General features: G+C 36.3%; 1 protein-coding gene across 3 annotated transcripts; it reads left to right on the plus strand.

Moving 5' to 3' along the window:
* The first annotated feature begins 8,128 nt into the window (after positions 1 to 8,128).
* TNFSF13B (TNF superfamily member 13b) lies at positions 8,129 to 22,054 on the plus strand. Of its 3 annotated transcripts, XM_014892001.2 has the most exons (7): positions 8,129 to 8,199; positions 9,409 to 9,821; positions 9,905 to 10,010; positions 17,747 to 17,803; positions 18,168 to 18,280; positions 18,378 to 18,528; positions 20,153 to 22,054. In XM_014892001.2, exons 2-7 carry the CDS (start codon positions 9,495 to 9,497, stop codon positions 20,263 to 20,265), a joined length of 867 nt encoding a protein of 288 aa, XP_014747487.2. In that variant the 5' UTR covers positions 8,129 to 8,199; positions 9,409 to 9,494; the 3' UTR covers positions 20,266 to 22,054. The 3 variants fall into 3 exon arrangements, with proteins under 3 accessions (XP_014747487.2, XP_014747479.2, XP_088016019.1); XM_014891993.2 differs by lacking the exon at positions 8,129 to 8,199 and having other exon boundaries at positions 9,343 to 9,821; XM_088159893.1 differs by lacking the exons at positions 8,129 to 8,199; positions 20,153 to 22,054 and adding an exon at positions 19,256 to 19,417 and having other exon boundaries at positions 9,343 to 9,821.
* Positions 22,055 to 23,580: the final 1,526 nt, after the last annotated feature.

Raw genomic sequence — 23,580 nt, forward strand, 5'->3', positions numbered from 1 at the left:
TTGTCTGCATGACATAAATATGAAAATCTAATTTTGCAGGTGTTGGGTGTGAGCTGACACAACTGTCTTATAGGCATCCTTTACACTTATGTAGTTTCTTCCACCTTCCACATATGCACAGTTTTGTTTCTCACTTAATGGGTTAGGCACGTACACTTGTGAATGAATGTTATGCTATTTTTCATTGCATTGGTTGTGAAGTCCACTGAAGGAAAATAGGAGAGAAGTTATGTTTTTATGCAAATCTTCCACTGCTCTGCATACAATTCTTTAAGGGAGGGAGGGAGGAAACTTGTTCTGACAAGTGAAGACTTGTTTTTATTTCATGGACTGTGTGATGGAAATCACAGTTATCTGCTGCTAAAAACTGAACTGCAAGCAACATAGTAATAATAACTTTAAATTGCCAAATGGTGTGTTATGATATTGTTACATTTATTTTATTTAATACCATTATATATTTTCCCATAACAGTTATCCATTTGTGTATAGATTTTTCCGAAATATTTGTCCTGTAGTTATAAGTTTCTAGTTTGGGAAGGAGTTGAGTTCTTTTCACAGATTTGTAAGAAAGCCTTAGGTTAAATATCTTCATTAAAGGAATTTTCTGCTTTATAAGAGGAAATTTAATTTAAAAAAAAAATTAAAAACTAAGTTCCCAGGGAGGGGTCAGTAGTTGAACAGCTGTAGCAGTAGAGTTCCTTGTAAGGAAGCATAAAACCTTGTGTGTGCACACATGTGTATGGTTTTCATTAGTGGAAATACTTGAGGCTTCCTACTAACCCAAGTTTACATTCCCAGAATTTGTTTCTGAACGGTGAGATTGAGAGAGATAAGCTGTGCTTTCTTCTGGAGAAACATTAACTGGTTTAGCTGCCCTCATGTCCATTTCTCAGGTAAAATTAGAAATAGAGCACAAATGCATTTGGTAGGCTATGGACAATCTGTCAGCTGAAGGGCAGAAGGATTAACTATTTATACAAAATATGCATATCAGCATCTCTAAGCTAATAATTGGATCATGGTGGATGTTCACAGTGAAGAATGCAAGGCAGAATTGAGAGTGCAAGGTATGGTCTTTTCTGTTAGCAAAAAGATGCAAACGTACCTCCATTTATATTTCATCAGTTCTTGAAAAATACATTTTTATTTTTGTTGGTGACAGGTGATTTTGCTAGGGGCACTTCTGCCAAATATAAAATTGGTGCCTCTTGCATGTAGTGGGATCAGCCTGATGTATCCTATTAGGTATAATTTGCAATGCCATCCTGCTTGTATAATTTAGAGTAGAACCCCACAGAAGTGTAAATAGAGATAACATATTAAAGTTCTAAATAACACTTATGTTTTGAATTCAGAAACAGTCACTGATTATGAGGTGCAAGCTTTTTATTTTATTTTTCTTTAATATATAGTTAAGGCAAAACTGTCTTATAAAGTATTCTTAGTTTTTGTAGACAAAGCATAAATGTTATTGTATATGTGCTAATTGTGGCAAAGTTTTACATTATCATTCTAGTTGGTTTTTACAATAAAGTTAATTTTACAAAAAACACTTTTCTATTTTTATGTACTGACATATGCAATAAATTGATACATTAAAAGTGCTGTTAATATCTTGTTCTAGTTTGTGGCCTGTCTTCAGTGTGTGTGAAGAGGTAGTTTTGTTTGCATGGTAACAGATCTACCCCAAGGTGTCATTTTGAGTCACTTACTAAAGCCAGAGCACATGGACTAGACATCTGCATTGTTAGATGTGGCCTTTGTGGACAGCTATTACAACAGGGGAAAAAACATATTACAAATAAGTTTCTAAGCTTTGTCAGGCAACCTCCTTTTCAGGAAGTGCTAGTAAGTAAATCTAGTATGTGGTAGCTCTCCATCACTTTCTACCACATTTTGAATTTCAAATTTTCTCTGTTGTCTGGGAGTCTGAGAGATGGTCTAAATGATATGTCCATTAAGAAGTATTTTGAAGTGTTCCTGACTAGTTTTACCACTTATGCTGGTGATATTTTAAATCTCAATTTTGAATCCTATAATGCCACTTAGATTTATAGTTAATTCCTACAGTTGGAGTGGGATACTCAATCTGAAGCAATTTCTACTTTCTTACAGGGAAATATTTTCTAAGCTTATATCACCTCTGCTCCCATTCAGCATGGTTAATATGAAATACCCAGAAAATAAGGGCTTATGCTGTCTTTTCTAAAGCTGCAAAATATGTGTCCTCTCCTGAATTACTGCGAGGCTTATAGTTCATTTTTAACCCAGTACCTAGGAAACAGGGCTGTGGGTGTGGGGTGTAGGTGTGGTACATTTGGACACACTGTTCAAGATACCTATTAATTTGGAATGAAAAAAATAAAAAACCTCTAATTTTTGTAAAGAAATGACAGTACAGGAACAACTCCAGATTTGGCTACTTCATGGGAATATTGCCCTGAATGAGAAGCAGGTTGCTGTCTTGTGAACTATGCCACTAAAACTTACTTGCACAGTGCTGTTCTGGAGAACACAAATCTTGCATTTGCTTTTTCTTACTTCAAAATTGATAAGCAGCCAGGCTACAAAGTGCAACCCAAACTGTGTCTTGGAATGTCTCATTATGTTATGTTCATTTGGTTAGTAGGTGGGTATAGGCCTTCATATCAGGCAAAAGACCATATTTGAATTTTTCTCTGAATTTGCAAGTGCTGATTAAATCATAGTAAACATTCATGAGGGCTTATGAACATCTAAACTAAAATTGGAGCAACTCTGCCAAGAAGGGCTTGGGGGGTGCTGGTGGGTGAGAGGCTGGACATGCCCCAGCCATGGGCACTCCCAGCCCAGAGAGCCAAACGTGTCCTGGGCTGCATCCAAAGCAGTGTGGGCAGCAGGGCAGGGAGGGGATTCTGCCCCTCTGCTCTGCTCTGCTCGGTGTGACCCCACCTGCAGTGCTGGCTCCAGCTCTTGATTCTTCAGCACAGGAAGGACATTGAGCTGTTGGAGGCAATCTAGAGGAGTGCCACCGTCTGATTAGAGGGATGGAGCACCTCTTCTTTGTGAAAAAGATGAGAGAATTGGGCTTGTCCAGACTGGAAAAGAAATGGTTTTGGGTGACTTAATTGCAACTTTGCAGTACCTGAGGGAGGCTACAAGATAGATAGAGAGGCTTTTTACAAGACCATGTAGTGACAGGACAAGAGGGAAAGGCTTAAAATTGGAAGAGAGTAGGTATTAGATTAGATATTTGGAGGGAGTTCTTGCTGTGAAGGTGGTCAGGCACTGTAACAGGTTGTCCAGAGAAGTTGTGGATGCCCCATCCCTGAAAGTTTCCAAGGCCAGGCTGGATGAAAGTCTCAGCAATCTAGTGGAGGATGCCCTGGCCATGATAGAGGTGCTGGAACAGGATGATCTTTAAGGTCGCTTCCAACCCAGGCCATTCTATGACCCTGTGAAATGAAAGCAAGACCAAAGGCTTGCTGTCTGTTAAAAAGACCAAGTATAGACAGATAAGATTTTGAGAAAATGCTGAACTATTGGCTTAGCAAAAATTATTTGCTCCAAAGGTATTGAACATGCATGAGCTTTACATCTCTTTTTGGACCCTATTCGGGGTCTTCATTTTAGATTTTGTAGTGAGTTCTGTCTCTGTAAGTAGATAAGGAAGACACACTGATTATTTTCTGGATTTGTTTTGAAACATTGATGTGATTAATTTGTTATGCTTCAGCTTGGATGGGGGCAGAATAACTCTTGTATTTCTTGGAAAACAATAATTTTCCTTTCTCTGAAAGGCAATGCAGCTTAAGACCAGACTTGGTTTTACTGTATTAAAGAACCTGGTTTCACTCCCAACTTGAGATACATATTTAATAATCTGAAGCAATGAGCTGAATAATGCAAAGCTGTAAGGTGGCTGACAGAAACATAAGTATGTTCATATACCACGTTCAGAGAGATGTTGCCGCTAGCTTGACAAGTCACTAAGGAACGGATTGTGCTTCTTGAGGACAGAAAAAAAAAAAGGAAGTTTTACAGCTGGTTTGAATTCCACTTAACTTCTGGTGTGGGCTAATTATTTACAAAAATTCAAAGGGAAAGGTCAGGCAGAGAACCCTTTCCTGTCTGTCCTCTAGAACTCAGGGACAGCATAGCAAATACGGCTACGAGGAAACAACATTATTATTTGAAAATACTGGAATCCTTGTCCTATGCTCTCTATTGAAGGTCTCCAGATTGTAGCAGCAGCAGAGCAGCCACTCCCACATGAAAGGCCATTTCTCCATGTTTATCTTGTTACCATACAAAAGCATTTTTTAGCCCATCTGTGCAAAATTTATTAAGTTACATAGTGTCAAAGAGGTGGAGAATTGCAGTTCTCCGTGTTGCTGCATAGCAAAGCCAGCGAGACTGTAAGAGAAGTGGGCTTCAACTGTATGACAGAGCTCCTTTTTCCCTGGGCAGTAAGAAGCAATTGCTGTAACATCATGGGAAGGGCTAGAGGGAGGGAAGGGAAGGGGGGAAGGCTGCCATTAAGCAGCTGTGGTATATAAATCCTGGGTTGTCTTTTTATATTTCATATGTTTTTAAAATTATTTTCTAGCTGGTTCTGCTGCATACTTTGAAAGACACCTGTAATAATTGCTTTTCCTTTCTGTGTCAGTTCCTTTTCTCTTTGAAAGCACTGTAATAACGATGTAAAAAGTCACAGTGGCTGCAGTCAGATGTAGGTTTACTTTGTGTAGTATGCATTTGGACCTAAATTGTCTAGGTATCTAGAGAAATAAAATATTGCAAGGAATGAAACAAGGATGGCATGCCTAACATGTGCAGAGACATTTCTGTTATCCTTGGCAATTTTGAAATGTTGAGGAAAAGAGAAAAAATTACTCTTGTCACTTCAGAAAAAAATCTCATAGAATTTTTTGTTTTCCTTCTAACAAGGTAATTTATCAAATAAGGCTTTAACTGTTTGTATAACACATCCTTTATGTGCAAGGTATTCAACAGCTTCCTAGAAGTTAAAATAGTAAGATGTAAGATAGACAGCCACAGGAGTGGAGTATCCAGAAATAAAGTACTTTTTGGATCTATTTGTGAGGCAGAACTTGCCTGGATTTGCTACTGTGTAAGTTGTAGTTAATGGCTGAAAGAACTAATGAAGTGTACTTGAAGGGAATGTGCACTGTTTCAGAGGGAAATCTGTGGATGCTCTTAATACAGATGGATGTCCTTATTCGCAGAAAACTATAATACAGGATTTATTCTGACCTCCTCCAAAATAGTCCTCTTATTTTATCCACCTTCAGAAAGGGCTTGAAATTAAATGGAAAATTTCAGAATGGAACCTTTGCTTTTTCTGTGCTCCTCTATCTGTTCTGCACTGCCCTGTGTGGTAAGGGGAGATTTCTTGTAATAGCCACAGTGACCATTCTGTGCCTGTTTCAGAAGTATGTGGAGCTGGACCCTTGCCACGCCTTCGACAGGCTTGCCTGGATCTCTGGGTTGCAGCATCTGCACAACCTCCTTTTTAAAAACAGAGCACTTGTTTTTAAGTAAACTTTCATGTTTCTTCAGTAAATTGGGTTTTTACCCAAGCCTTCACAGTCATATCAACTGCTTCTCTTCTGTGCGTTGAACTTCACTATGGGTTTTTCCTGCCCCCAAAGAAGATGCTTTTGTGGTTAAAGCACATAACTGGATTTCAGGAAATCAATAATTCAGTTTCTGGTTAAACCACAAATTTCCTGTATGATTAGCTACTATCTCTGCCTTGGTTCCCCACAGATGTAATGATGATCTTTTATAAGTTTTCAGATTAGGAGGATCCATCTTGATAATTTAATCTGATGCACTGCATAATGGAAATGAAAAAAATTAATCACCTGCATAAAATTACAGGGCTTGTTTCTCCTGTAATATCTTAGAAGTTTTAACCAGCCTTAATTTTGTTCAGGAACCCATTTTCCTGTCTTGTAGTGAAACATTCTCACCTTTAAGAGTCTTCAGTGGTAATGTGTTGGGGTTTAGTTTTCATTTATTTATTATTTTGAATTTTACGTAAATGCTTGCTCTTTTTCTAGGAAGTGAAGAACTTGGTTAAGTAGAATTCTTAGACTAGCCAAGGCATTTCTTAATAGTTTTCCGTGGCTAAATTAAAGAGGTTTTTTAGTCAGTTAATCTGAGTTTTCAACATAGCTCATCCTTTGGGTTAAGGAGACACTATGGTGTATGCACAGATCATGTACTATGCATGCAAATTAAGACCATATTTTCAGAATACCTTTATTATAAGGGTTCATTCTTATTTGCTTGTGGAGTTAGATGGCCAGGACTAGATTCTGCAGTTTAATGCAATGACATTTTCTTTTGTAGAAATAGTTTGGAAAATGCTGCTTTGAACTGGTCTTGAGGTGGCCCCTAAGGTTTTCTGACTGCATGTGTGTCTTGAGTCCAAAACTGTTGATGTGGTACAAAAGTTTGCAAAATGATTTTCAGGAAAGCTGTCCAGTAGAAGCAGACTGCTAACCAAAACCTGAATACAATTTCTGAGATTAGTTCCTTAGGTCTCCTATATTCATTCTGGATCTTTGATCTTTTTCACAGCTCAGTTTTGTCAGTCTTAGCTATATGCAAATATGTTTGTCAATATAAAAGCAGATGCTATTTCCTCACAGCATATATATCCAAATACTATACCTTTATTTCAACAAGAATATTCTACTGAGATCATGTGTTCAGCTGAAATCATCACCTTCCCATGTCTGCTGATGGGAGGCTGATCTGAGCACTCCTTAGTCCTCTTTAGTCACACCTTAGTTTAAAACACAGCAGGAATAGTATGTGCTAATCTTAATGACCTTGCTTTGCAGCTCTGCCAACGAGAGGAATCATAAGGAGAGTATGTTATGACAAGACATAGTGGCAAGCATTGAGGCACTGACTCCAGGTTCTAGGCTCTGCAGCTAGCATGGGGTTTTTGTTTGGTTTGGGGGCTTTTTGGGTTTGGTGACTTTTGGGGATTTCTTTGGAAGTAATTTTTGTGATCTGCTTTGATGTAATTAGCAATATGCAATTAACTAAAGCTCCCTTTGATTACATTAGAAGTTGTTCATCTAAGTATATGTCTAGGTAATTCATACTGGTTTTCATGATTGATCTCTTATTGTCAATAGTTATTGTTCCTCCGTTTTTGTCATCACAGAAGTTACATTTTCTTTTGAACCACATTACTGCTTATAAATCTACAGAACACAAGGTTGCCAACAGAGAGATCCCTTTGATGCTTACCTACAAATGCCTATGGAATTTAACAATTTCTCATATGTGGGCTGTTGTGATTTATCCTCATCTCCCCTTTGAAATTCTCATTGATCAGAATTATAAGAAAGAGGAAGCCAGATGTCTTACAGAAGTCCTCTATGTCACCACAATTACTTTGCCAGCCCAAATAATGACCCCATTTAAAGAGGCTGTGGAGGCTGGGAACAGCCTATTTTCTCTAGAAGTGGCTAGAGCACTGCTATTTATATACCGGTCTGATATTTTCTGATACATTAATGACTGCAGAGACCTCACTGGCCAATAGTTTCTTGGTATTCCTGGATAGCTAGTTATAATTTTCATTCTCTCACTTGGTTTCATTTTCTAAAATAGCACTTCTTTTCCAACTGTCACATTGTTTTTTATTTTTGGAACAGTCAGTACTAGGCTGGTAATGTTCTGATGTCTAGGGATACTTGAAGGCATGCCTGCTTAGTTCCAATAATTGCTTATTCTGTTAAAAAAAACCCTACATTAGTTCATATTAAATTTACTTCAAAAGGCAGCCCCATTTGCAGCTTAACTTAGCCTTTAAAATAGGAATAGAAATAGTATGGTATTCTATTTTTTTCCACCCCACACCAATTTCTATATAATTTCTCACAGTATGTATGTAGCTTTTAGGCACAAGATACAGGGTATATTTTTTTCTTTTGCATCTAGGAATAGATTTACTTGTCTGTGCAGGATGTGTGTGGTTGTTAGAGATGGAAAAATAAAGAAAAGAGTGCCTTGCATCACAACGGAAGATGATAAAGCTTATAATCACACTAAATCTCTTGTAGCCTTAAGAAACAGAAGAGGGAGAGGCTACGGAAGTTGTTACTTTATTGTTGTTCCTCCTTCCTTCTCGTTCCCAACAGAATTAACTTGATCTGAGCTACTCTGGTAGGTGTTGTCATCAGGATTTATTGCAGTGTTTGAACTGACCTGTAAAAGTTTTCTCTTTTGCAAAGATAAAGTTTACTTACATGGTAAGAGGGATTGACTCCTTTCATTTTAGCCATAATTGTGATACTGTTTATCTTTTTTCTCTGTCCCAGACCACTGGAACTTATAACAAAGGGGTAAAAGTTAAATTTTGTATGAGAAGATAGAAAAAAATCACATGAACATATATGGGATATCTAGGTAGCCTTGCTGTTGCAGAGAAGAAAGGAATTCCTAATATAGAGTTTTAAGATGAAAAGACTTATAAAAAGATTAATTTAAACTCAGGATTCACCTGAGTATTGTCAGCATGCATGTTTAGAGTTTTGGGTTGTGCTTAATTTTAAATTCTCTAAATAAATATTTGTCTTTTCACCCTGTTCTTATTTCCCTCTCTCTTATTCTTTTCCATCCCCTAGTTTTCACTTCTTCTAGTTCCACTCTGCCAAATTTCCTCTCCCTGCTTCTTCATGTTCCCTTTTGCATTAATGCAGGTTCTTGAATTCTTTAGAGAGACTGTATTTATTAGCAAAGTTTAATAAAATGTCATCCCTTTTCAAGTTAGTTTGATGAACTGAACTGCAGAATTTGCGTCTTCATACAACTGTGAAACCTGTAATTTGTGACTCATACCTGGGAATGTTTTTCACTATGGTTTTTAGGAAAGGACAAAAAAATTATTTTGAATAATTTGTCCCCTCTGTAGGCATATTGGCACTTTAGAGATGAATATAAACATGTTAATATAGATGATATAATGTATATACAGAGTACATCTATATGCCTTCACATTCACAGAGGCACATGCTTGTCATACATGTATGTCTTTCAAGTAGCACTGGATGAAATTCTGCCAAGAAACTTTACATGGTTTCTGCACTTCTAGATAAGGCTCAAAATTACCGGTGGTACTGGCTGTGCCTAAATATAAAAATTAAGGGAAACGCTATAACAAGCTGCCACATAAATAACTAGTGGAAAGTGAAAGGAGGAAGGTAGCTTGTGAGAAAGTATTCATTTCCAAAATGCTGCACAGAGAGGTAAAAACAAAGGGAAGACACAATCTTAGATATTCGCTCTGTACATTAAGTTTAATGGTGCTATCAACAGCTTCATATGACAGGAAATGATCTGGGCGTTTTGTTCACTTATTCTGGATGCCCTTAGTTTCAGAGAGCAACTGCTAACATGGATTGCACCTCGGAAGGGGACAGCTGAACTCTCCCTCTGGCTTTAGTAAGGAAAGAGCAGCGATGAAATCCGTGGACTGTGTGCACGTCATCCAACAGAAGGATACCGCCTCCTCTCCCTCTGCCCCCCCTGGTGCTGCTTCAGGCGCCACGGGACTTTTTTCTGTCACATTCCTGTGGCTTGCAATACTCCTGTCCTCTTGTCTTGCAGCAGTGTCTCTTTACCATGTTATCATCCTGAAAACAGAACTAGAAGCTCTGCGCAGCGAGCTGATCTACAGCATCCAGGCAAGGTCTCCGCTAGACCAGCCACTCGCGTCCCCCGATGAAAATAAAGCAGGTACCCCTGTTTCTCCCTTCCTGCAAGTGTCTGCAGCTGGCTCCACGCAGGTAAGCTGGAGGGCTGGGTTCTGGCTTGCAGAGCATGGACAAATGTGAGGCTGCTCTCACTGACTGTTGCTTCTCCTTGCTAGGAGAACAGGCTTGCTGGTACTGGCCCGGCTGAGAGCTTCCAAGAGGAAATCTGGAACGGGAGTAGAAACAGGGGCAGGCGGTCTGTTGACAACACAGAAGAAAAAGGTAAATGCCAGCTGATGCAGTGGGTTGGGATGCCACAGTTGGATACTGTCTAGAAAAAAGCAGGAGTGTTTAATTCATATTTTCTTTCTCCTATCAGTTGATCTGTGCTCCTGGAGCCAATTCTGGTTTTCAAAATTATTGGTGGATGAATGGTGTTAACCATAGGCATATTCTCTTAAAGGACAGAATATTGAATCATAGAATGTTTTGAGTTTGAAGGGACCTTTAAATACCCTGTAGTCCAACCATCCTTCCATGAGTAGAGATACACTGTTTAAAGTACCAGATGTATATGCTATCTGCAGGTTAAACTTTGAATGCTAGATCCCAAATCTGCATAATGTGTTAGAGTTAAGAAAAGCAACTTCATCCAGATTTTTAACTGTTCAATTCTCTCTGATCAAAGTAGGGAGGGAAATCTATTAATAAAAATGCCAATTCATTTTTCTGGGAAACATGCTCACCCTAAAAGAGAGAAGTAATGAGAGCTTTAGAGAAATAAGAGCTTTTAAGAAGAATGGCTGGTTTGTACCTGACAAAAGAAGCAGACTACAAGGAATTTGGAAGTTTAGCATCATTTCTACATTAAAATAACCTGTCAATAAATAGTAAAATTAATAAAGGAGTGCCTATCCAATAAGATTTATTTTTTGTCATGGTTCTCGATTTTAAAATGTTCTGCAAAGAACACTGAAGATTGTGCTCCATAAAAGACCTCTGATGTGTATTATCGAGTTGACATATTAATGGTATATACATGTTTCCTTTGAAGATAAAATGATTACATTTCTTTCTTTTTCCAAACACAATGAGCCCTTGTAAGATGAAATGCAAAATTTTGTTATATCAGTTTGTACACATACTCTAACTGCACTGAGTAGCTAAAAAAATTCCTGAGTTGCTAAATCAATTCACACTTCTCATGTATACTTATCTATTATTTTAACTGATATCTGAAACTATTTAGAGAAGTTGAAATGGAATAAATTATAGGTAAACACTAAATGAAACTTTGCATAAAATGTGTTTCTCAGTGAACAACTAACATGAAATATATGTCACTTGAGCTTCAGTAAGCTAAATGAAATTAAAGTTCTAGAGTATCATCACTCTATTTACTTCCAATATTAAAAAAAAAAACATTAATTTAGGACATCACTTAAAATCCACAGGTTTATGTGAGATTTATTCTATTTCATTAGTAGTCTTTGATTCAAGATCTTGGCTAAGAAAGATTTCGCAAACAGGACTGAGGTCATGATTGCTTAAATTGCATTTCTTGTAGCCTGTTTCCTATCACAGGAACCACAAAACTCCCCTGCCCTCCCCACCCAAGGAACTCTCAAATAAAAACAAGTAATCTGAAGTACAAATATAATAAAAAATAAGGAGATGTCATTTTGTAAGTGAATGTTAGAGCATCAATGCGCTGCAAGTGATCCAATTTCTTTCACAATAACTTTTATATTTAGTCTTACAGCTATTTGAGGTGAGCAGGGTTTGGGGCTCTTCAGATGTGCTTCTGAGTAGACTTTAGATTCTTCTTATCATGTAGTCACCTCTGATTATACCTGTTTACATCTAACACATAAGATTTCAATTGAGCTACTTGTCTCTGTAAACATTTTTTTAAGGTACACTGACTTTAAAGTTGTTTAGGATGGATGACAGAAAGCACAGAATATGAACATTCATTTTAAAGAGAAAAGCTACATAAGTTGACCTATTACAAAAGTGTTTTCTGACATGAATCTCATATTTTTGCATATAGAAAAAAAAAAGCAAATCTTGTATTTATATCAAAGGTTATCCATTGGAATTAGCTTTTTGCCTGCTCTAATTGCAAAAAATGTAGATTTTCAGAGTTCAGTAGCATATTATTTTCTCAGATCGGATTTCACTGATGACCATGAACCTACTAGGCAATGTTAATTTTATTTTAGCAGAGTGAGTTAAATAGGAGAACATGGTGTTGTTCATGGTGCTGAATACAGTCTACTACTTGGTCATGTACACAGAATTACAGGCCCTGCATTTTGATCTTTTGACATTCATATCTGGGTATCTGAATGCCATCGGTCTCCAAATTGTCCTGCAGATGTGTGGCACTCATTCTGTTATAATGGCGAATAAATCAGAATATTGAGTGAGGTGCCTGTTCTTGTTGTCTACTTCTGTTTGCTTCAGCAAGGTCTCGAAGTAGAGTCTAATTTCATAATTGTTGACCCATCATTTTACTTTTATATAGATCAATTAATTAGAAAGTTAGTACTTGAAAATGTCACTGATATCTAATTACTTCTCTTGTGCTTCAACAGAGAGCAGAAGAAAAATATATAACTAATATTTTGTTTATACATAAAGTTATTGTTCAGTTCAGGGTGTTTTAGAGTTTAATTGTTAAATTCCAGGAATGGATGACCCATCATTCTTTTTTTAGACCCAGCACAGCCTTTCTTGAACCTACTGAATTTACATTTTAACGCTTACAAGTGGCCACAAATTAGGATTGTAATTAAAAGGACAATTGAATGGAAGTGGATTTAACACAATGTTTCTTTTTTCATATATCTATGCTAATTCATAAAACTATTAGTCATCAGTAGTTGCACAGTTTTAGTGTCTTGTGAAAATTTCCGACTTGGGTAGGTTGAAGACAAGTGTTTCAAGCATCAGTTCCAAATAAAGCTGCACAGTTAGCAGTCAGAACCAGAGTTCTTGATGCAATGAGTAGGAGGTAATGGGTGATTTTGAAATGTACCCTTCTGGCAAATGTCATATCAAGACACGTTACAACAGATGCAGTTTTTGTTTTTATCTTTCTCTTTACAAATTTCTCCTGTGAAGGAAAATTGGTGCACAACAAAAGACTTCTCCTGAATTTTATATTCTATTCACAATTATTGATTGTGTTGCCTGTGTGCTTCTCCTTAAGCTGCATGTGCACTTGAGTCTAGCAACAAGATTTAGGTCCCATTGCCTAAGCCAAAGTACGAACATCTGGTTTCATTTTAACACTCCCTCTGTGCCTCATTCTGATCATTATCGTAAGATTCTGATTCCCATGACCTAGGGAGGTGAAAATCAGGTCTTCTGTGAATGCAAATGCTGGTGCCCTGCTAGGATCAGACTGGGGCCCCATGGACTACATTTACTTTGGTGTATTGAGGTTGCCCAACCCCTTGCATGTATGAAAAGCTGAGGAGCTATTCCACGTCATTCCACAAATCAAGGAGGCAGGGTAACCTGGCATGTGACTTTGCAATTGGTTTTTTTATTAGCAATTCTTAGGTTCTACTCCAATATCAGTTATATCCATGGGAAGCAACTATTTCCTTGCAAGCATGGTGTGAGAATTTTGCCATTGCTCTTGGTAAAATTACTGTACTGGAAAATTGGTACATTTGTTGGTTGGAAGTGTTTTGGCTCTGTATGTTGTTGCTTTAGATAGCCATGATAGAGAGATAGCAAGAGGTTTTACAAGTGGTCCTTGACTTCAGTGATTTTTGAATTGAGATTTAACCTTTTCTTACTAGCTTAAACAAATGCCACATATAAAATTCCCATACCAAATATTTACAATACTTCATATTTTATTGTTTCAAGAGGTCAAATATAAAATAAAAATAAAACTCAAATTAAAAAGGCAAAAGAAAGGCTTACTTCTTAAAAATATATTATCCTTATTTGCTTCTTCTGAGAACAGTCTAACTCAAAAGGAAATAAACCCTTTTATGCAAAAGGATAGAAAATTACATGATGCAATTCCTGCAATTTTACATGAAGAATTTCACTGAATGAATGAGTGAATAAATCAGTGTTGTGTATTATGCAAAACGCTACAGTAAAAAATACACCAAATAGGCTCTAAGTTTAGAAACCAACATCCTGGTTTATACTGTATAATAGAAGTCTTAATTCCTAGTAAACAATCCCCTTGCTTTTCTAAATGCAACATGTTATTGGCAATTCCGTGAAGGTCAAAATAATGCTACTAATTCTTTGAAGATGTTTGTTAGATCTTAGTCATACCTGCAACTATGATCAAGGCATTTCAACTGCAGGAACTGCAGGAATATGATTGAATCCATAATTAATGCCATATAAAGACGTCTCTATTAAAAAGCACCAAATTCACCAGTTGTCCTGGTTTCTGCTGTGGTAGAGTTCATGAAAACCAGTTTATAAAATGCACAAGCAAAAACTAGAATAAGTTCTCTTGTGATGAGAAGTTAAGATAAGAAGTTAAGGGAAGAAGAACTGCAAATGGTTCAAGAAAATGCTTGTCATTATAAATAATATCGTCTGGTGTTTAAATATGTTTTGGGAAGCCTACAGAGAACAGATCTAAACAAAAAAAGGAACCTAAATAAGCAGGTCTGGGTGGTTTTGGGTTTGTTTTTTTTCCCAAGGTTAGGGATTTTCCTAGGTTTTATTTCAGCAAAAATTGGCACAGATGTCTCAGGCCTCAGATATCAAAACTTTAAATTTTATACATGAGCCCACAAATATTAAACTTGAAATTTTGTTTGGATGGATCATTAAGTGATATTGCAAAATACTAAAATTATTATGCAATTTAAATAATTACAAAATTTGCATATGAGGGAAAATTTATTTTTACCAATGTAAGGTCTTAAGTCATGGAGATATGCAGAAATCTGGATTACTGTCCTTCAGCAAAAGATGGTAGGTTTTTTTTAAATTGTGACTACATTGCTCAACCAGTAGAGAACATATCATTTCATGTGCTGGCTGTGGTTTATAAAGGCATCTGGACTGACTAACTTCAGAATTGAGTCTTTTCTTCATTGAGTAAGGCAGACTCTGAAATGAATTTCTGCCAACCCACAGCCTGCAGAGCAATTAAAATCAGTGGAAAAAAGAATGTTCATCAAAGCAAAACCACTATATAAAGTCACAAGAGGATGGGGCACACTTCATCATTCTAGATACACTTTTATACAGATAGATCTCATGGTGACAGTCTAGAAATTTTTACACATTTTCAAGATGTATTTTATTAATCCTGTATTTTTCTTTCATTATTAATCAAAAATCCTTTAGACTACGAAGGTGTTGCTCAGGTTTGATTTACACCGGGCTGAAAGACATTCAATAGCAACTATTTAATGTGTATTTTGCAATATACGTATTCTTCATATTGTACTTAAAGTAAGATTAGGGTACTTGGAACAGAATTGCTAGCATTTTTTAGCAACATTTACTTTTTACTGAAAATTCATGTTAGTTTACCCAGAAAATGTACTTTGTATATCCATATCTTCTCCTGAATAATAGCAGTGTTTACTTGGAATTTGTTTCAATGAATTATTTAACTTGAGGCATGTAAGTAGTTCCACTGAAGTCCAAGTACTTGCATATACTAGAAATAGTTATGTGTCAACTTTAGCTTCTGAACATATTTTTGAAGGAGGTTGTTGTTCAATACTTCAAGCACTTTTTTAGACATTGTCTTTTGTAGCTTTAGGCAAAATGACCACTGTGCTAGTTTCTATTGTCATGAAGACACTATTGCATGCATTTTCTCCAAAACCAAGCTTACTATATTTTGTGGAGGCTTGTTCCTATCTACATATATTAAAAGAAAAGAGACAGTTGGGGTTTTTTAGACATTAAGTGCAGATCTGATGTCTGTAGAATAAATTAGAGTGGTATGTTTTTTGAAAAAGATGGAGATGATCTCAAACTGTACTGATCTTGCAGAATTTAATTACTGTGAGCAGTTCTCAGCAAAGCTGACTAGAATTTCAGTGCTGCAACCAGCTGAAGCAGAAATCCAGACTTGCAAACTGAGAACTAGGATAGTTTGAAGAATGCCCACCAAGTTTGCAAGGCGAGTTTAATAAGAGTTGCCAAAGTTGCCATAATTTTCACTGCTTGTAGACACTACTCACTGGTACCCAGCTGGATAGTAGCTGATTAGTGGGAATCATCAAAAATCCTCTTGTTTGATTAGTGAAAAATCTGGTGGCCACACTAAGTGAGTGCTTTTAAAAGCAGGAATTAAAATTTTGCTTTAGCTTACTTAAATACTAGGAAATCAGCAAATTCCATTCATTAGGAAGCCATTTTGTTCCAAAGAAGAAATAATACCTTGTGAAATTAATTGCTTGATGTGCTGTGTTGTGTGTGTCCATAAAATACCATTTTACTTTTATTTAGAAGTTTATTTTCCAGAAACTCTTTTGCTCACAAGTGTGATAGAAAAATGTATGAAGCATAATACCTTTTTAAATTTTGTGTTGGCTTGAGTTTTTTTATTTCTTACCAGAAAGTAGATAATTCAAATGCCTTTAAATTCTTGGTTTGAAAAATCTACAGATTGTAGCACATTATTGATGATGTGATAAGACACAAGGACACAAGGACTCAAGGACAGGTGTTTGGACAATAGCATTCCTGTTACCATAAATAGGGCTTGCAGGTTGTATGATCATTCTGGCATTGGAGCATTCCCAGATGTGCTCTCAAATCCTTGTGTGCTGCCAGTTGGCACTGCTGAGTGCTGGTGAGCATCCAGCCCTCTTCTGCTGTTTTCAAGAAGGACCCCTTAAAAAGGAGACTTAGAAACGGATAGAGACTGCTTTCCACCCAAATCCTCTTGCTACCCTCTGTACATCAAGAGGTTTGTGCTACTGGACACTTGGTTGCTCATGTGGATACCACTGACAGATGCAGAAACAGGATCCCACATATCCATGGCATTCTTCATTGTGGCCAAATCTGATCCACAGCATTCTTGTCTGAAAAGTGATAAACAAAACAGAGCAATCCATGGCAGAATTTTCTTCTCTTGACTCTCAATAAATTCATTTGGTCTCTGTCATGTGCAGTAAATATCACTACTCAGTTTTCCATCTTTCAAAGTGGCAGGAGAACCAGATGTTTTGATTAAAATCTGCTTCAAGCAAATGCAGCTATTCTTTTTTCCTTTTATCCTGTTGTCTGACACTTGTGCTTAACAGGTTTTTTTACAAGATCTTTGTTTCACTTGCAAATCTATATTTTAACATTCTGTAGTATTTTTCTCTGAACAAATACCAAATTTCTCGTTAGTGTCACCAATCCTTCAGTTTTGAGCAATATGTTTTGACAGATACCAAGCTATTTGTTTTATGTGCATTAATTTGCTAGGAGTCATCTATTTTCCCTCTTGGTCTCAGTAAAGGTTGATTGAGTGTAGGTATCTGAAAACATATTGAAAGTGCATATATATATGGACTTTGAGAATTTATTATGAAAATATATATGATTAATATTTTACAGCAACTATAAATGGAAAGTAATATCTCTAAATAATATGGCAAACATAGTTAGAAAATCTAGAAATCATAGCTGGCATGATTGGGGCTTTTTTCAAGCTTTTGCTTAGAAAATTAACAAGGCTAATTTACCTGATGATTTCTAGCTCATTTGACTTACTGCAACATAATTATATTAAGGCCAGATATTAAAACAAGCAAGTGTTGCTTGTGGTGCTACTTGAGGCCTCCCACTTATCTGCATGATCTCTGAAAGTCATCTGTGACAGGAATTTTCGTTTTGCACACTTGAATAATATCTGTGTTAAAACCAATATGTTCTGTTTTAAAATTAGTGATGAGACTGAGAGATTTCTTTCTTGTCCTTTTTTTTTTCCTTAAAGTAGTTTCATAAGTGTATTCTATTACTGATTTATGTTTCTTTGATTTCAAAATGCTTTCACTGTGCAGTGCTGCAGGCCTGCTTGCAACTGATTGCTGACAGCAAAAGTGATATCCAACAGAAAGGTAAGAATATGTGCCATGATTTATAATTAACTATACCATGGGATAACTGTTTCAACAAATTTTATCTAACTTCAAAGCAGTAACTGATAACAGATAAAAACAACAACAACAAAAAACAAAACAAACAAACAAACAAAAACAAAACAAAACAAAACAAAAAAAACAAACCACAAAAAAAACAAGGAGGTCCCTGCATCTGGAAGGTCCCTGTATCTGTATGGCTTTGGCAAATATCATCTTTTCAGTGGGGAAATCCACCCAGTGAGATTGAAAGTTCTATCTAGAAGCCAGTTTTGTTAATTTTTGGCAGGCAAAAATAAAGAAAATAATCTTTCTGATCACCCAAAATTATTTTGTCTTTTAGATGATTCAAGCATTGTCCCTTGGCTCCTGAGCTTTAAACGTGGAACAGCTCTGGAAGAACAAGGAAATAAAATAGTGATTAAAGAAACAGGTTATTTTTTCATATATGGCCAGGTGAGAAAGCTTAATTTACTTCAGCACTTGATTTTTGTAAGGATTTTTTAATGCCTCCATGCAATAAGCTTGAAGTTTTCACCTCTTCTTCCTGTAGGTTTTATATACGGATACAACATTTGCTATGGGACACCTAATACAAAGGAAGAAGGCTCACGTGTTTGGTGATGATCTTAGCCTGGTGACATTGTTTCGCTGCATCCAAAATATGCCACAGTCTTATCCAAATAATTCTTGCTATACTGCTGGTAAATATCTTCATTTTCCTTTTGTTTGTTTGCAAATAAGCTGTATCAAATGGCATCTATAGTGTTGGGCAATTGTATTGTAGCAGTTATAAAGAACAGGGCTTGCATTCATGGGTCTGGCTAACTGAAAAATTACAGAATACCTTCAGAAAATACGGTTTTATGTAAAGTATCAGCAATTGGAGATTATGCATCTAGCTTGGTGATCTGAACAATTTTTCTCTCTCTATTGATTCTGTAATGTGGTTAGACATTTTGGTGCTTTCAGTTAGATGCCTGAGGCAGGCAAGAGGAGTACCTACCATCCTTATTGAAAAACTCAGTTTAACTTAAGAGTTTCATTCCACATTAAGTTATCCCAAGAAAATATGAAAGAGCTATATTCTTCTTTGAAATGTCATGTATGGATTTTAGCCATCCAACAATTTCATACGTTACTGTGATATTTCTATTCCTTATAAAGGCATTGTTAGTCTTTTGTTTGATAAAAAACAGTTAATTCCTATAAGGTGCTCTTTATGACTGCATCAATTAGAAACACCACAAGACCAATTAAAATATTTAATGCAAGTCCAGCGGGCTCAATGATCAATATATGTATATATATCTGAGGTAACATTTAAGGAATTTTTGTCAAGATCCATAAAACCCCATATATCATCTCTTATCTGTCTGTCTTTCCACCTGAATGGTGGATTTGAGGGTTTTCTCTTTGGTTATTTTCCAGCAGGGCTTTTTTTCAATGCCTTATGAAAAGGTGAGTGACACTGAGGGATGGAGTTGACTGTCAGCAAGTAATGACATTAAACAAATGGGATGTGGCAGGAAGCTAATTTTTTCTCCAGCTAACTAACTAACTAGATACTTTGTCCTGGCAATTGAGACTGTCCAAACATTTTCTTTAATTTTTGCCTCTTCAGTCACTTATTCTTTCAATAACCACTTTCAATTTCCTCTATATTCTGATTTTACCCTTGTACTACTGGTCTCCTTTCCTTACTAAGATCACTGTCTTTCCATTTCATGATTCCTGCTTCCAAAATTCCCACTGTTCTGTTTTAACCTGGAGAAAAAAGTCTGGCTGCTCTCTGTCATGCTGAGCATGTTGAGCATGTGTCACAGCAGGTATTAGATGTGTTCTGAGCTCAGTGGCTGCAGCTTGAAGGCAACATGCTCTTGGTTATCATATCACTTGATGTGCTGATGGCTGGCAGGAAGCAAACTTTTGTGCTCTGCAGTTGCAGTAGATCAGCTGATGTGTGGTAGCTTCATTTAGTTGGTACAGACCTCCTCATAAGACCTCCTCCAGAAGTGTGGGAACAGAGTAGTCTGGGGCCAGTAATACTCAACGCTGATTTTGACTGTCTCATCACCAGAACATGAGGAACCTGGGTACACCACTATTAGAAATTTTTGCAGTGCTTGCTTAAGTGAACTGTGCCAAGTGCAGTGTGAAAATTAGGTCCAAGTTCACAAAGGATGTTAAATGTCAGTTTAAAAGCACTCATCACAAGAAAAAAGCCATGCTTACATTTGCAAGATGGCACATAATGACTTTTGAATACCATTGATAAAATAGGGTGTTTGAAATATTAACTTTAAAATATTCTAAATCTTTTGCCAGGCATTGCAAAATTAGAAGAAGGGGATGAACTTCAACTTACAATACCACGGAGAAGGGCTAAAATATCCTTGGATGGAGATGGTACCTTTTTTGGTGCAGTAAGACTCCTCTGAAGCCCTTCACTTCTGTTATCATGCTTAATGCTATTTTCTTCTCTACCTATGCCTTTGTCAGAAAAAAGACTGAATTGTAATAAAGCTACCAATTCAGCCTCTCCCAATTCACCACAGGCTTCTAAGAATTTTCTTCACTTTAATATGCAAACCCAAAACAGGAAACATACCAGACATGCTTGTGATATAACCACCATGTGATTTACCAGAAAGCCAATTTATTTTAGGCAATGGGAGACTCTGGATAACAGCTATAAAGCAATGAGGTTTTGGTTTTGAAACAATTTGTTGTCCATATGGTAAATTAAAGAAGGAGTAAACCAAAAATGATAGCATGACCAGGACCACAGTCTATCAAATTGTTATCAATTGAAAAGGAAATCTACAATAAAAGTGTGTCTTAGATTTGCATTATTTCATCAATAAAGTATTTAATATATAAAGTGCAGGGAAAAAACATCAAACAGTAGATTCCTCACCACAAAATGAAATTGTTAGGTGGGTTCTGAGTTTGGGGTTTTTTTTCTTTCCCCAAAGATACTGGGGAATGAAAAATTCTAAATGTATGGGATAATGAAAACAAATATACAGAATAGTAACTACTGTTTTGATTCTTCCCAGTGAACAAAAAGTAAATAAATTAATAAAATATATTAGCATTTATTAATTAGAATTAATTTTACTGGAAAAAGTAAAATTAAAGTAAAAAAAGGAAAAAGGACATGTAAAATGTTTCAACAGCTCAATCTTCAAAGCATTACTCATCAAGGAATATGTGTATACTTCTTTGTAAACAAGGCTGGCACAGGAAGAAACACAGTGAAATTAGACACAGTGCTATGGTTGAATTGGATTTCTGGCTCCATAATTTCTGCAGTCATATACAGATGCGTGTACGTATATACAGTATATAGACATATCTGTACATATTTGAGAGTATGTATAGACACAGGTCTTGGGCATTTGGGCATAGAATTTTATCTTCTTTTGAGCAATTTATCCAATGGAAATACTACTTCATACATATTTTTTATATTTCTCTTGCTTCTTGCTATGATCCATTATATGCAATATAGTAAGAAGAAAAATCCAATAGATCTGGAACCAGCCATGCAACTAAGAAAATACATTTGTATCTCAGAGGCTTTTTCTGCAGTTTTGAATATAGTACTTAACTCTTTTACAAAAATATTCAGATCTGTAGAAAGAATAAAGAGATGTCCTTTTTCCTTTTTTTTTTTTTGTCTGGCTGCTTTGTTCAGTAGATAGTATTTATGCCTTTTTTATCCCAAATATTGTATGGTCAAAGGAGCTTCTTCCCCTGATCTTAAAGAAGTATTGAAGTGCTATTGGAATAGATAAAAAGTAAAACACCAAGTAATGAATTGTACTTCATTTTTTAGGACCTGAGAATTGTGTTATGCAAGCTACTTAGTAGAGAAAAGATGCTCTGTCTATTGCATTTTCCTTGTCTATTTTCATGAATTGTGATTTGATTGATTTCTCATGATGATAGATAATAAATAAAAGAGATTTGGAGCTCAGAATTATAAAGCACTGTGAACTAATGAAACAATTATTTCATCTTCTCTGGGCTTCAGGAAGACATTTCAGCAATAAGCATATGTGTATTGGATTTTTACACTGGGATTTTTATGAGGCTTAACTACAATTTCAAAATATCTGCAAGTCCTGTTTTTTTTAAATGTCTTTATGTGTTGTAGAGCTGAAGCTACAGCTGCTTTTTTTGGTATTTGTTATTATTATTATTAAACTTTGATGTGCTGAATTTGCCAAAAAAGCATTTTAAATCCTGTACAGGAGCCTTCTATGCAAACAAGGTTGTATAATGCTGCATGTAGGTAAAAGGACTATTAGCGTGTAGCGAGTTGGTTTGTTAATTTTAGCGTTGTCTGTTTATAGAAAAAAAATATGTTGTTACTGTTGTTTTCCCAGAGACTTGGTAGCTAAACGTGGAAAAATAACTTTTATTGTGTAAGCTTCCCCAGTGGTTTTGGTGGGCTTGTGTGTGCTTAGATTAAGCCATTCCCCTGGCTGTATTTCTTCCTTCTGCTGCTGACAAATGTGCAAAGTGCAGAAGTTTGGAAGGGGTCTGGCACATGATCTGGCTTGCAGGAAAACTTCTGTCTTCTGAAAGAAAAATTTTCAAAGGTGTTCCCTTCCTTAGAAGGATGAAACTGAGCTTCAAGTGTCTTCACAAAAAACATGAATCATGTTTCTGTGAACCACTAGAACTCCCACATGTGTGCAGAGTGCAAGTTGACAGACTGTTCAGATATTTCAGATTTTCTGGCAATTTTGTTGCTGCCAGATTAGTTTTTTATTGGCTTTATGAGAAAGCTTGTCTTTCAAAAATTAACCTGCTTTTGCACAAATTTGAGTTTTAACAGAGCAGCATTTTCTGATCAAAGCATAAAGGAAAGGAGAATAGTTCGTCCTTGATCATTCTGCTAACAAGCTGATGATACAGAAGGCAGCAAAGTGCATCCAGACCACCATCACACATATGCTTCAGTGACTGGGAATTAGTCAAGCATTCTGCTTTTGGGAGATATTTAAATAAGTGTGATGGGCAATAATTAGTATTTAATTGGTTAATACAATATTCTACATTTTTATCAAGGCTATCTAGCATTTAGAACAGGTTTCTGCAAATGCAACAAACTGTGTGCATACTCTGGTTCTTTTCCATGTGGTGTTAAGCAGCAGTTTGGCAAACATAAGGGACTTTTTCTTTCCAGAACATTTTAACAGAAAGTGTGAAGTTGTGTCGTTCTTTCCTTTTTAATATTGTGCAGTTGACAGATATATAGCTGCTTTGAATGTAATGTATTTAATGTAATGTGCATCTCACCTCTTTTATATAATGTGCAGTCACACACCCTGCCAACATACAGAGTATATTCGTTACGTGACTCTCCTATATCTGACTGTTTCTCAAATTGCTCAGCATTTGCCAACTGAAGACTTCCATTTCAGAGGTCCCAAATTTTTGCCAAGCTCATACTGCTGGAGCTGACAGTTTCTGTATCTCTGATTTGTGTCTTAGGTTGAATTATCTTGGGTTATCTTTAGCCTTCAAAGTTCTATTTTCCTAAAGATGAGGTTAGGAAAAATGCATTCTTTGGAATTTATTTTAAAAATTTGGCTACTTTTTCTTTGGAAAGGTCTAGAGATATTGCTTTGAAAGAAGAAATGTGTGTAATGTGGGTTTGCTTTGTTTTTAAAAGAATTTTCTTTCTTCCTTCCTCTCTTTCTTCTGTAATCTCATAGGATATATGCTTTTGAAGAATA

This window comes from Sturnus vulgaris, chromosome 2, assembly GCF_052056855.1.
Source record: "Sturnus vulgaris isolate bStuVul1 chromosome 2, bStuVul1.hap1, whole genome shotgun sequence".
NCBI classification, from domain to species: domain Eukaryota; kingdom Metazoa; phylum Chordata; class Aves; order Passeriformes; family Sturnidae; genus Sturnus; species Sturnus vulgaris.

What these genes read in the sequence shown, in the direction of transcription:
- TNFSF13B (XM_014892001.2), top strand. Translation starts at nt 9,495, where the DNA reads ATGAAATCCGTGGACTGTGTGCACGTCATCCAACAGAAGGATACCGCC. An exon ending in ATTTTTTCATATATGGCCAG is followed by an intron (nt 18,281 to 18,377) that starts GTGAGAAAGCTT and finishes TTCTTCCTGTAG; the next exon opens with GTTTTATATACGGATACAAC. An exon ending in TAATTCTTGCTATACTGCTG is followed by an intron (nt 18,529 to 20,152) that starts GTAAATATCTTC and finishes ATCTTTTGCCAG; the next exon opens with GCATTGCAAAATTAGAAGAA.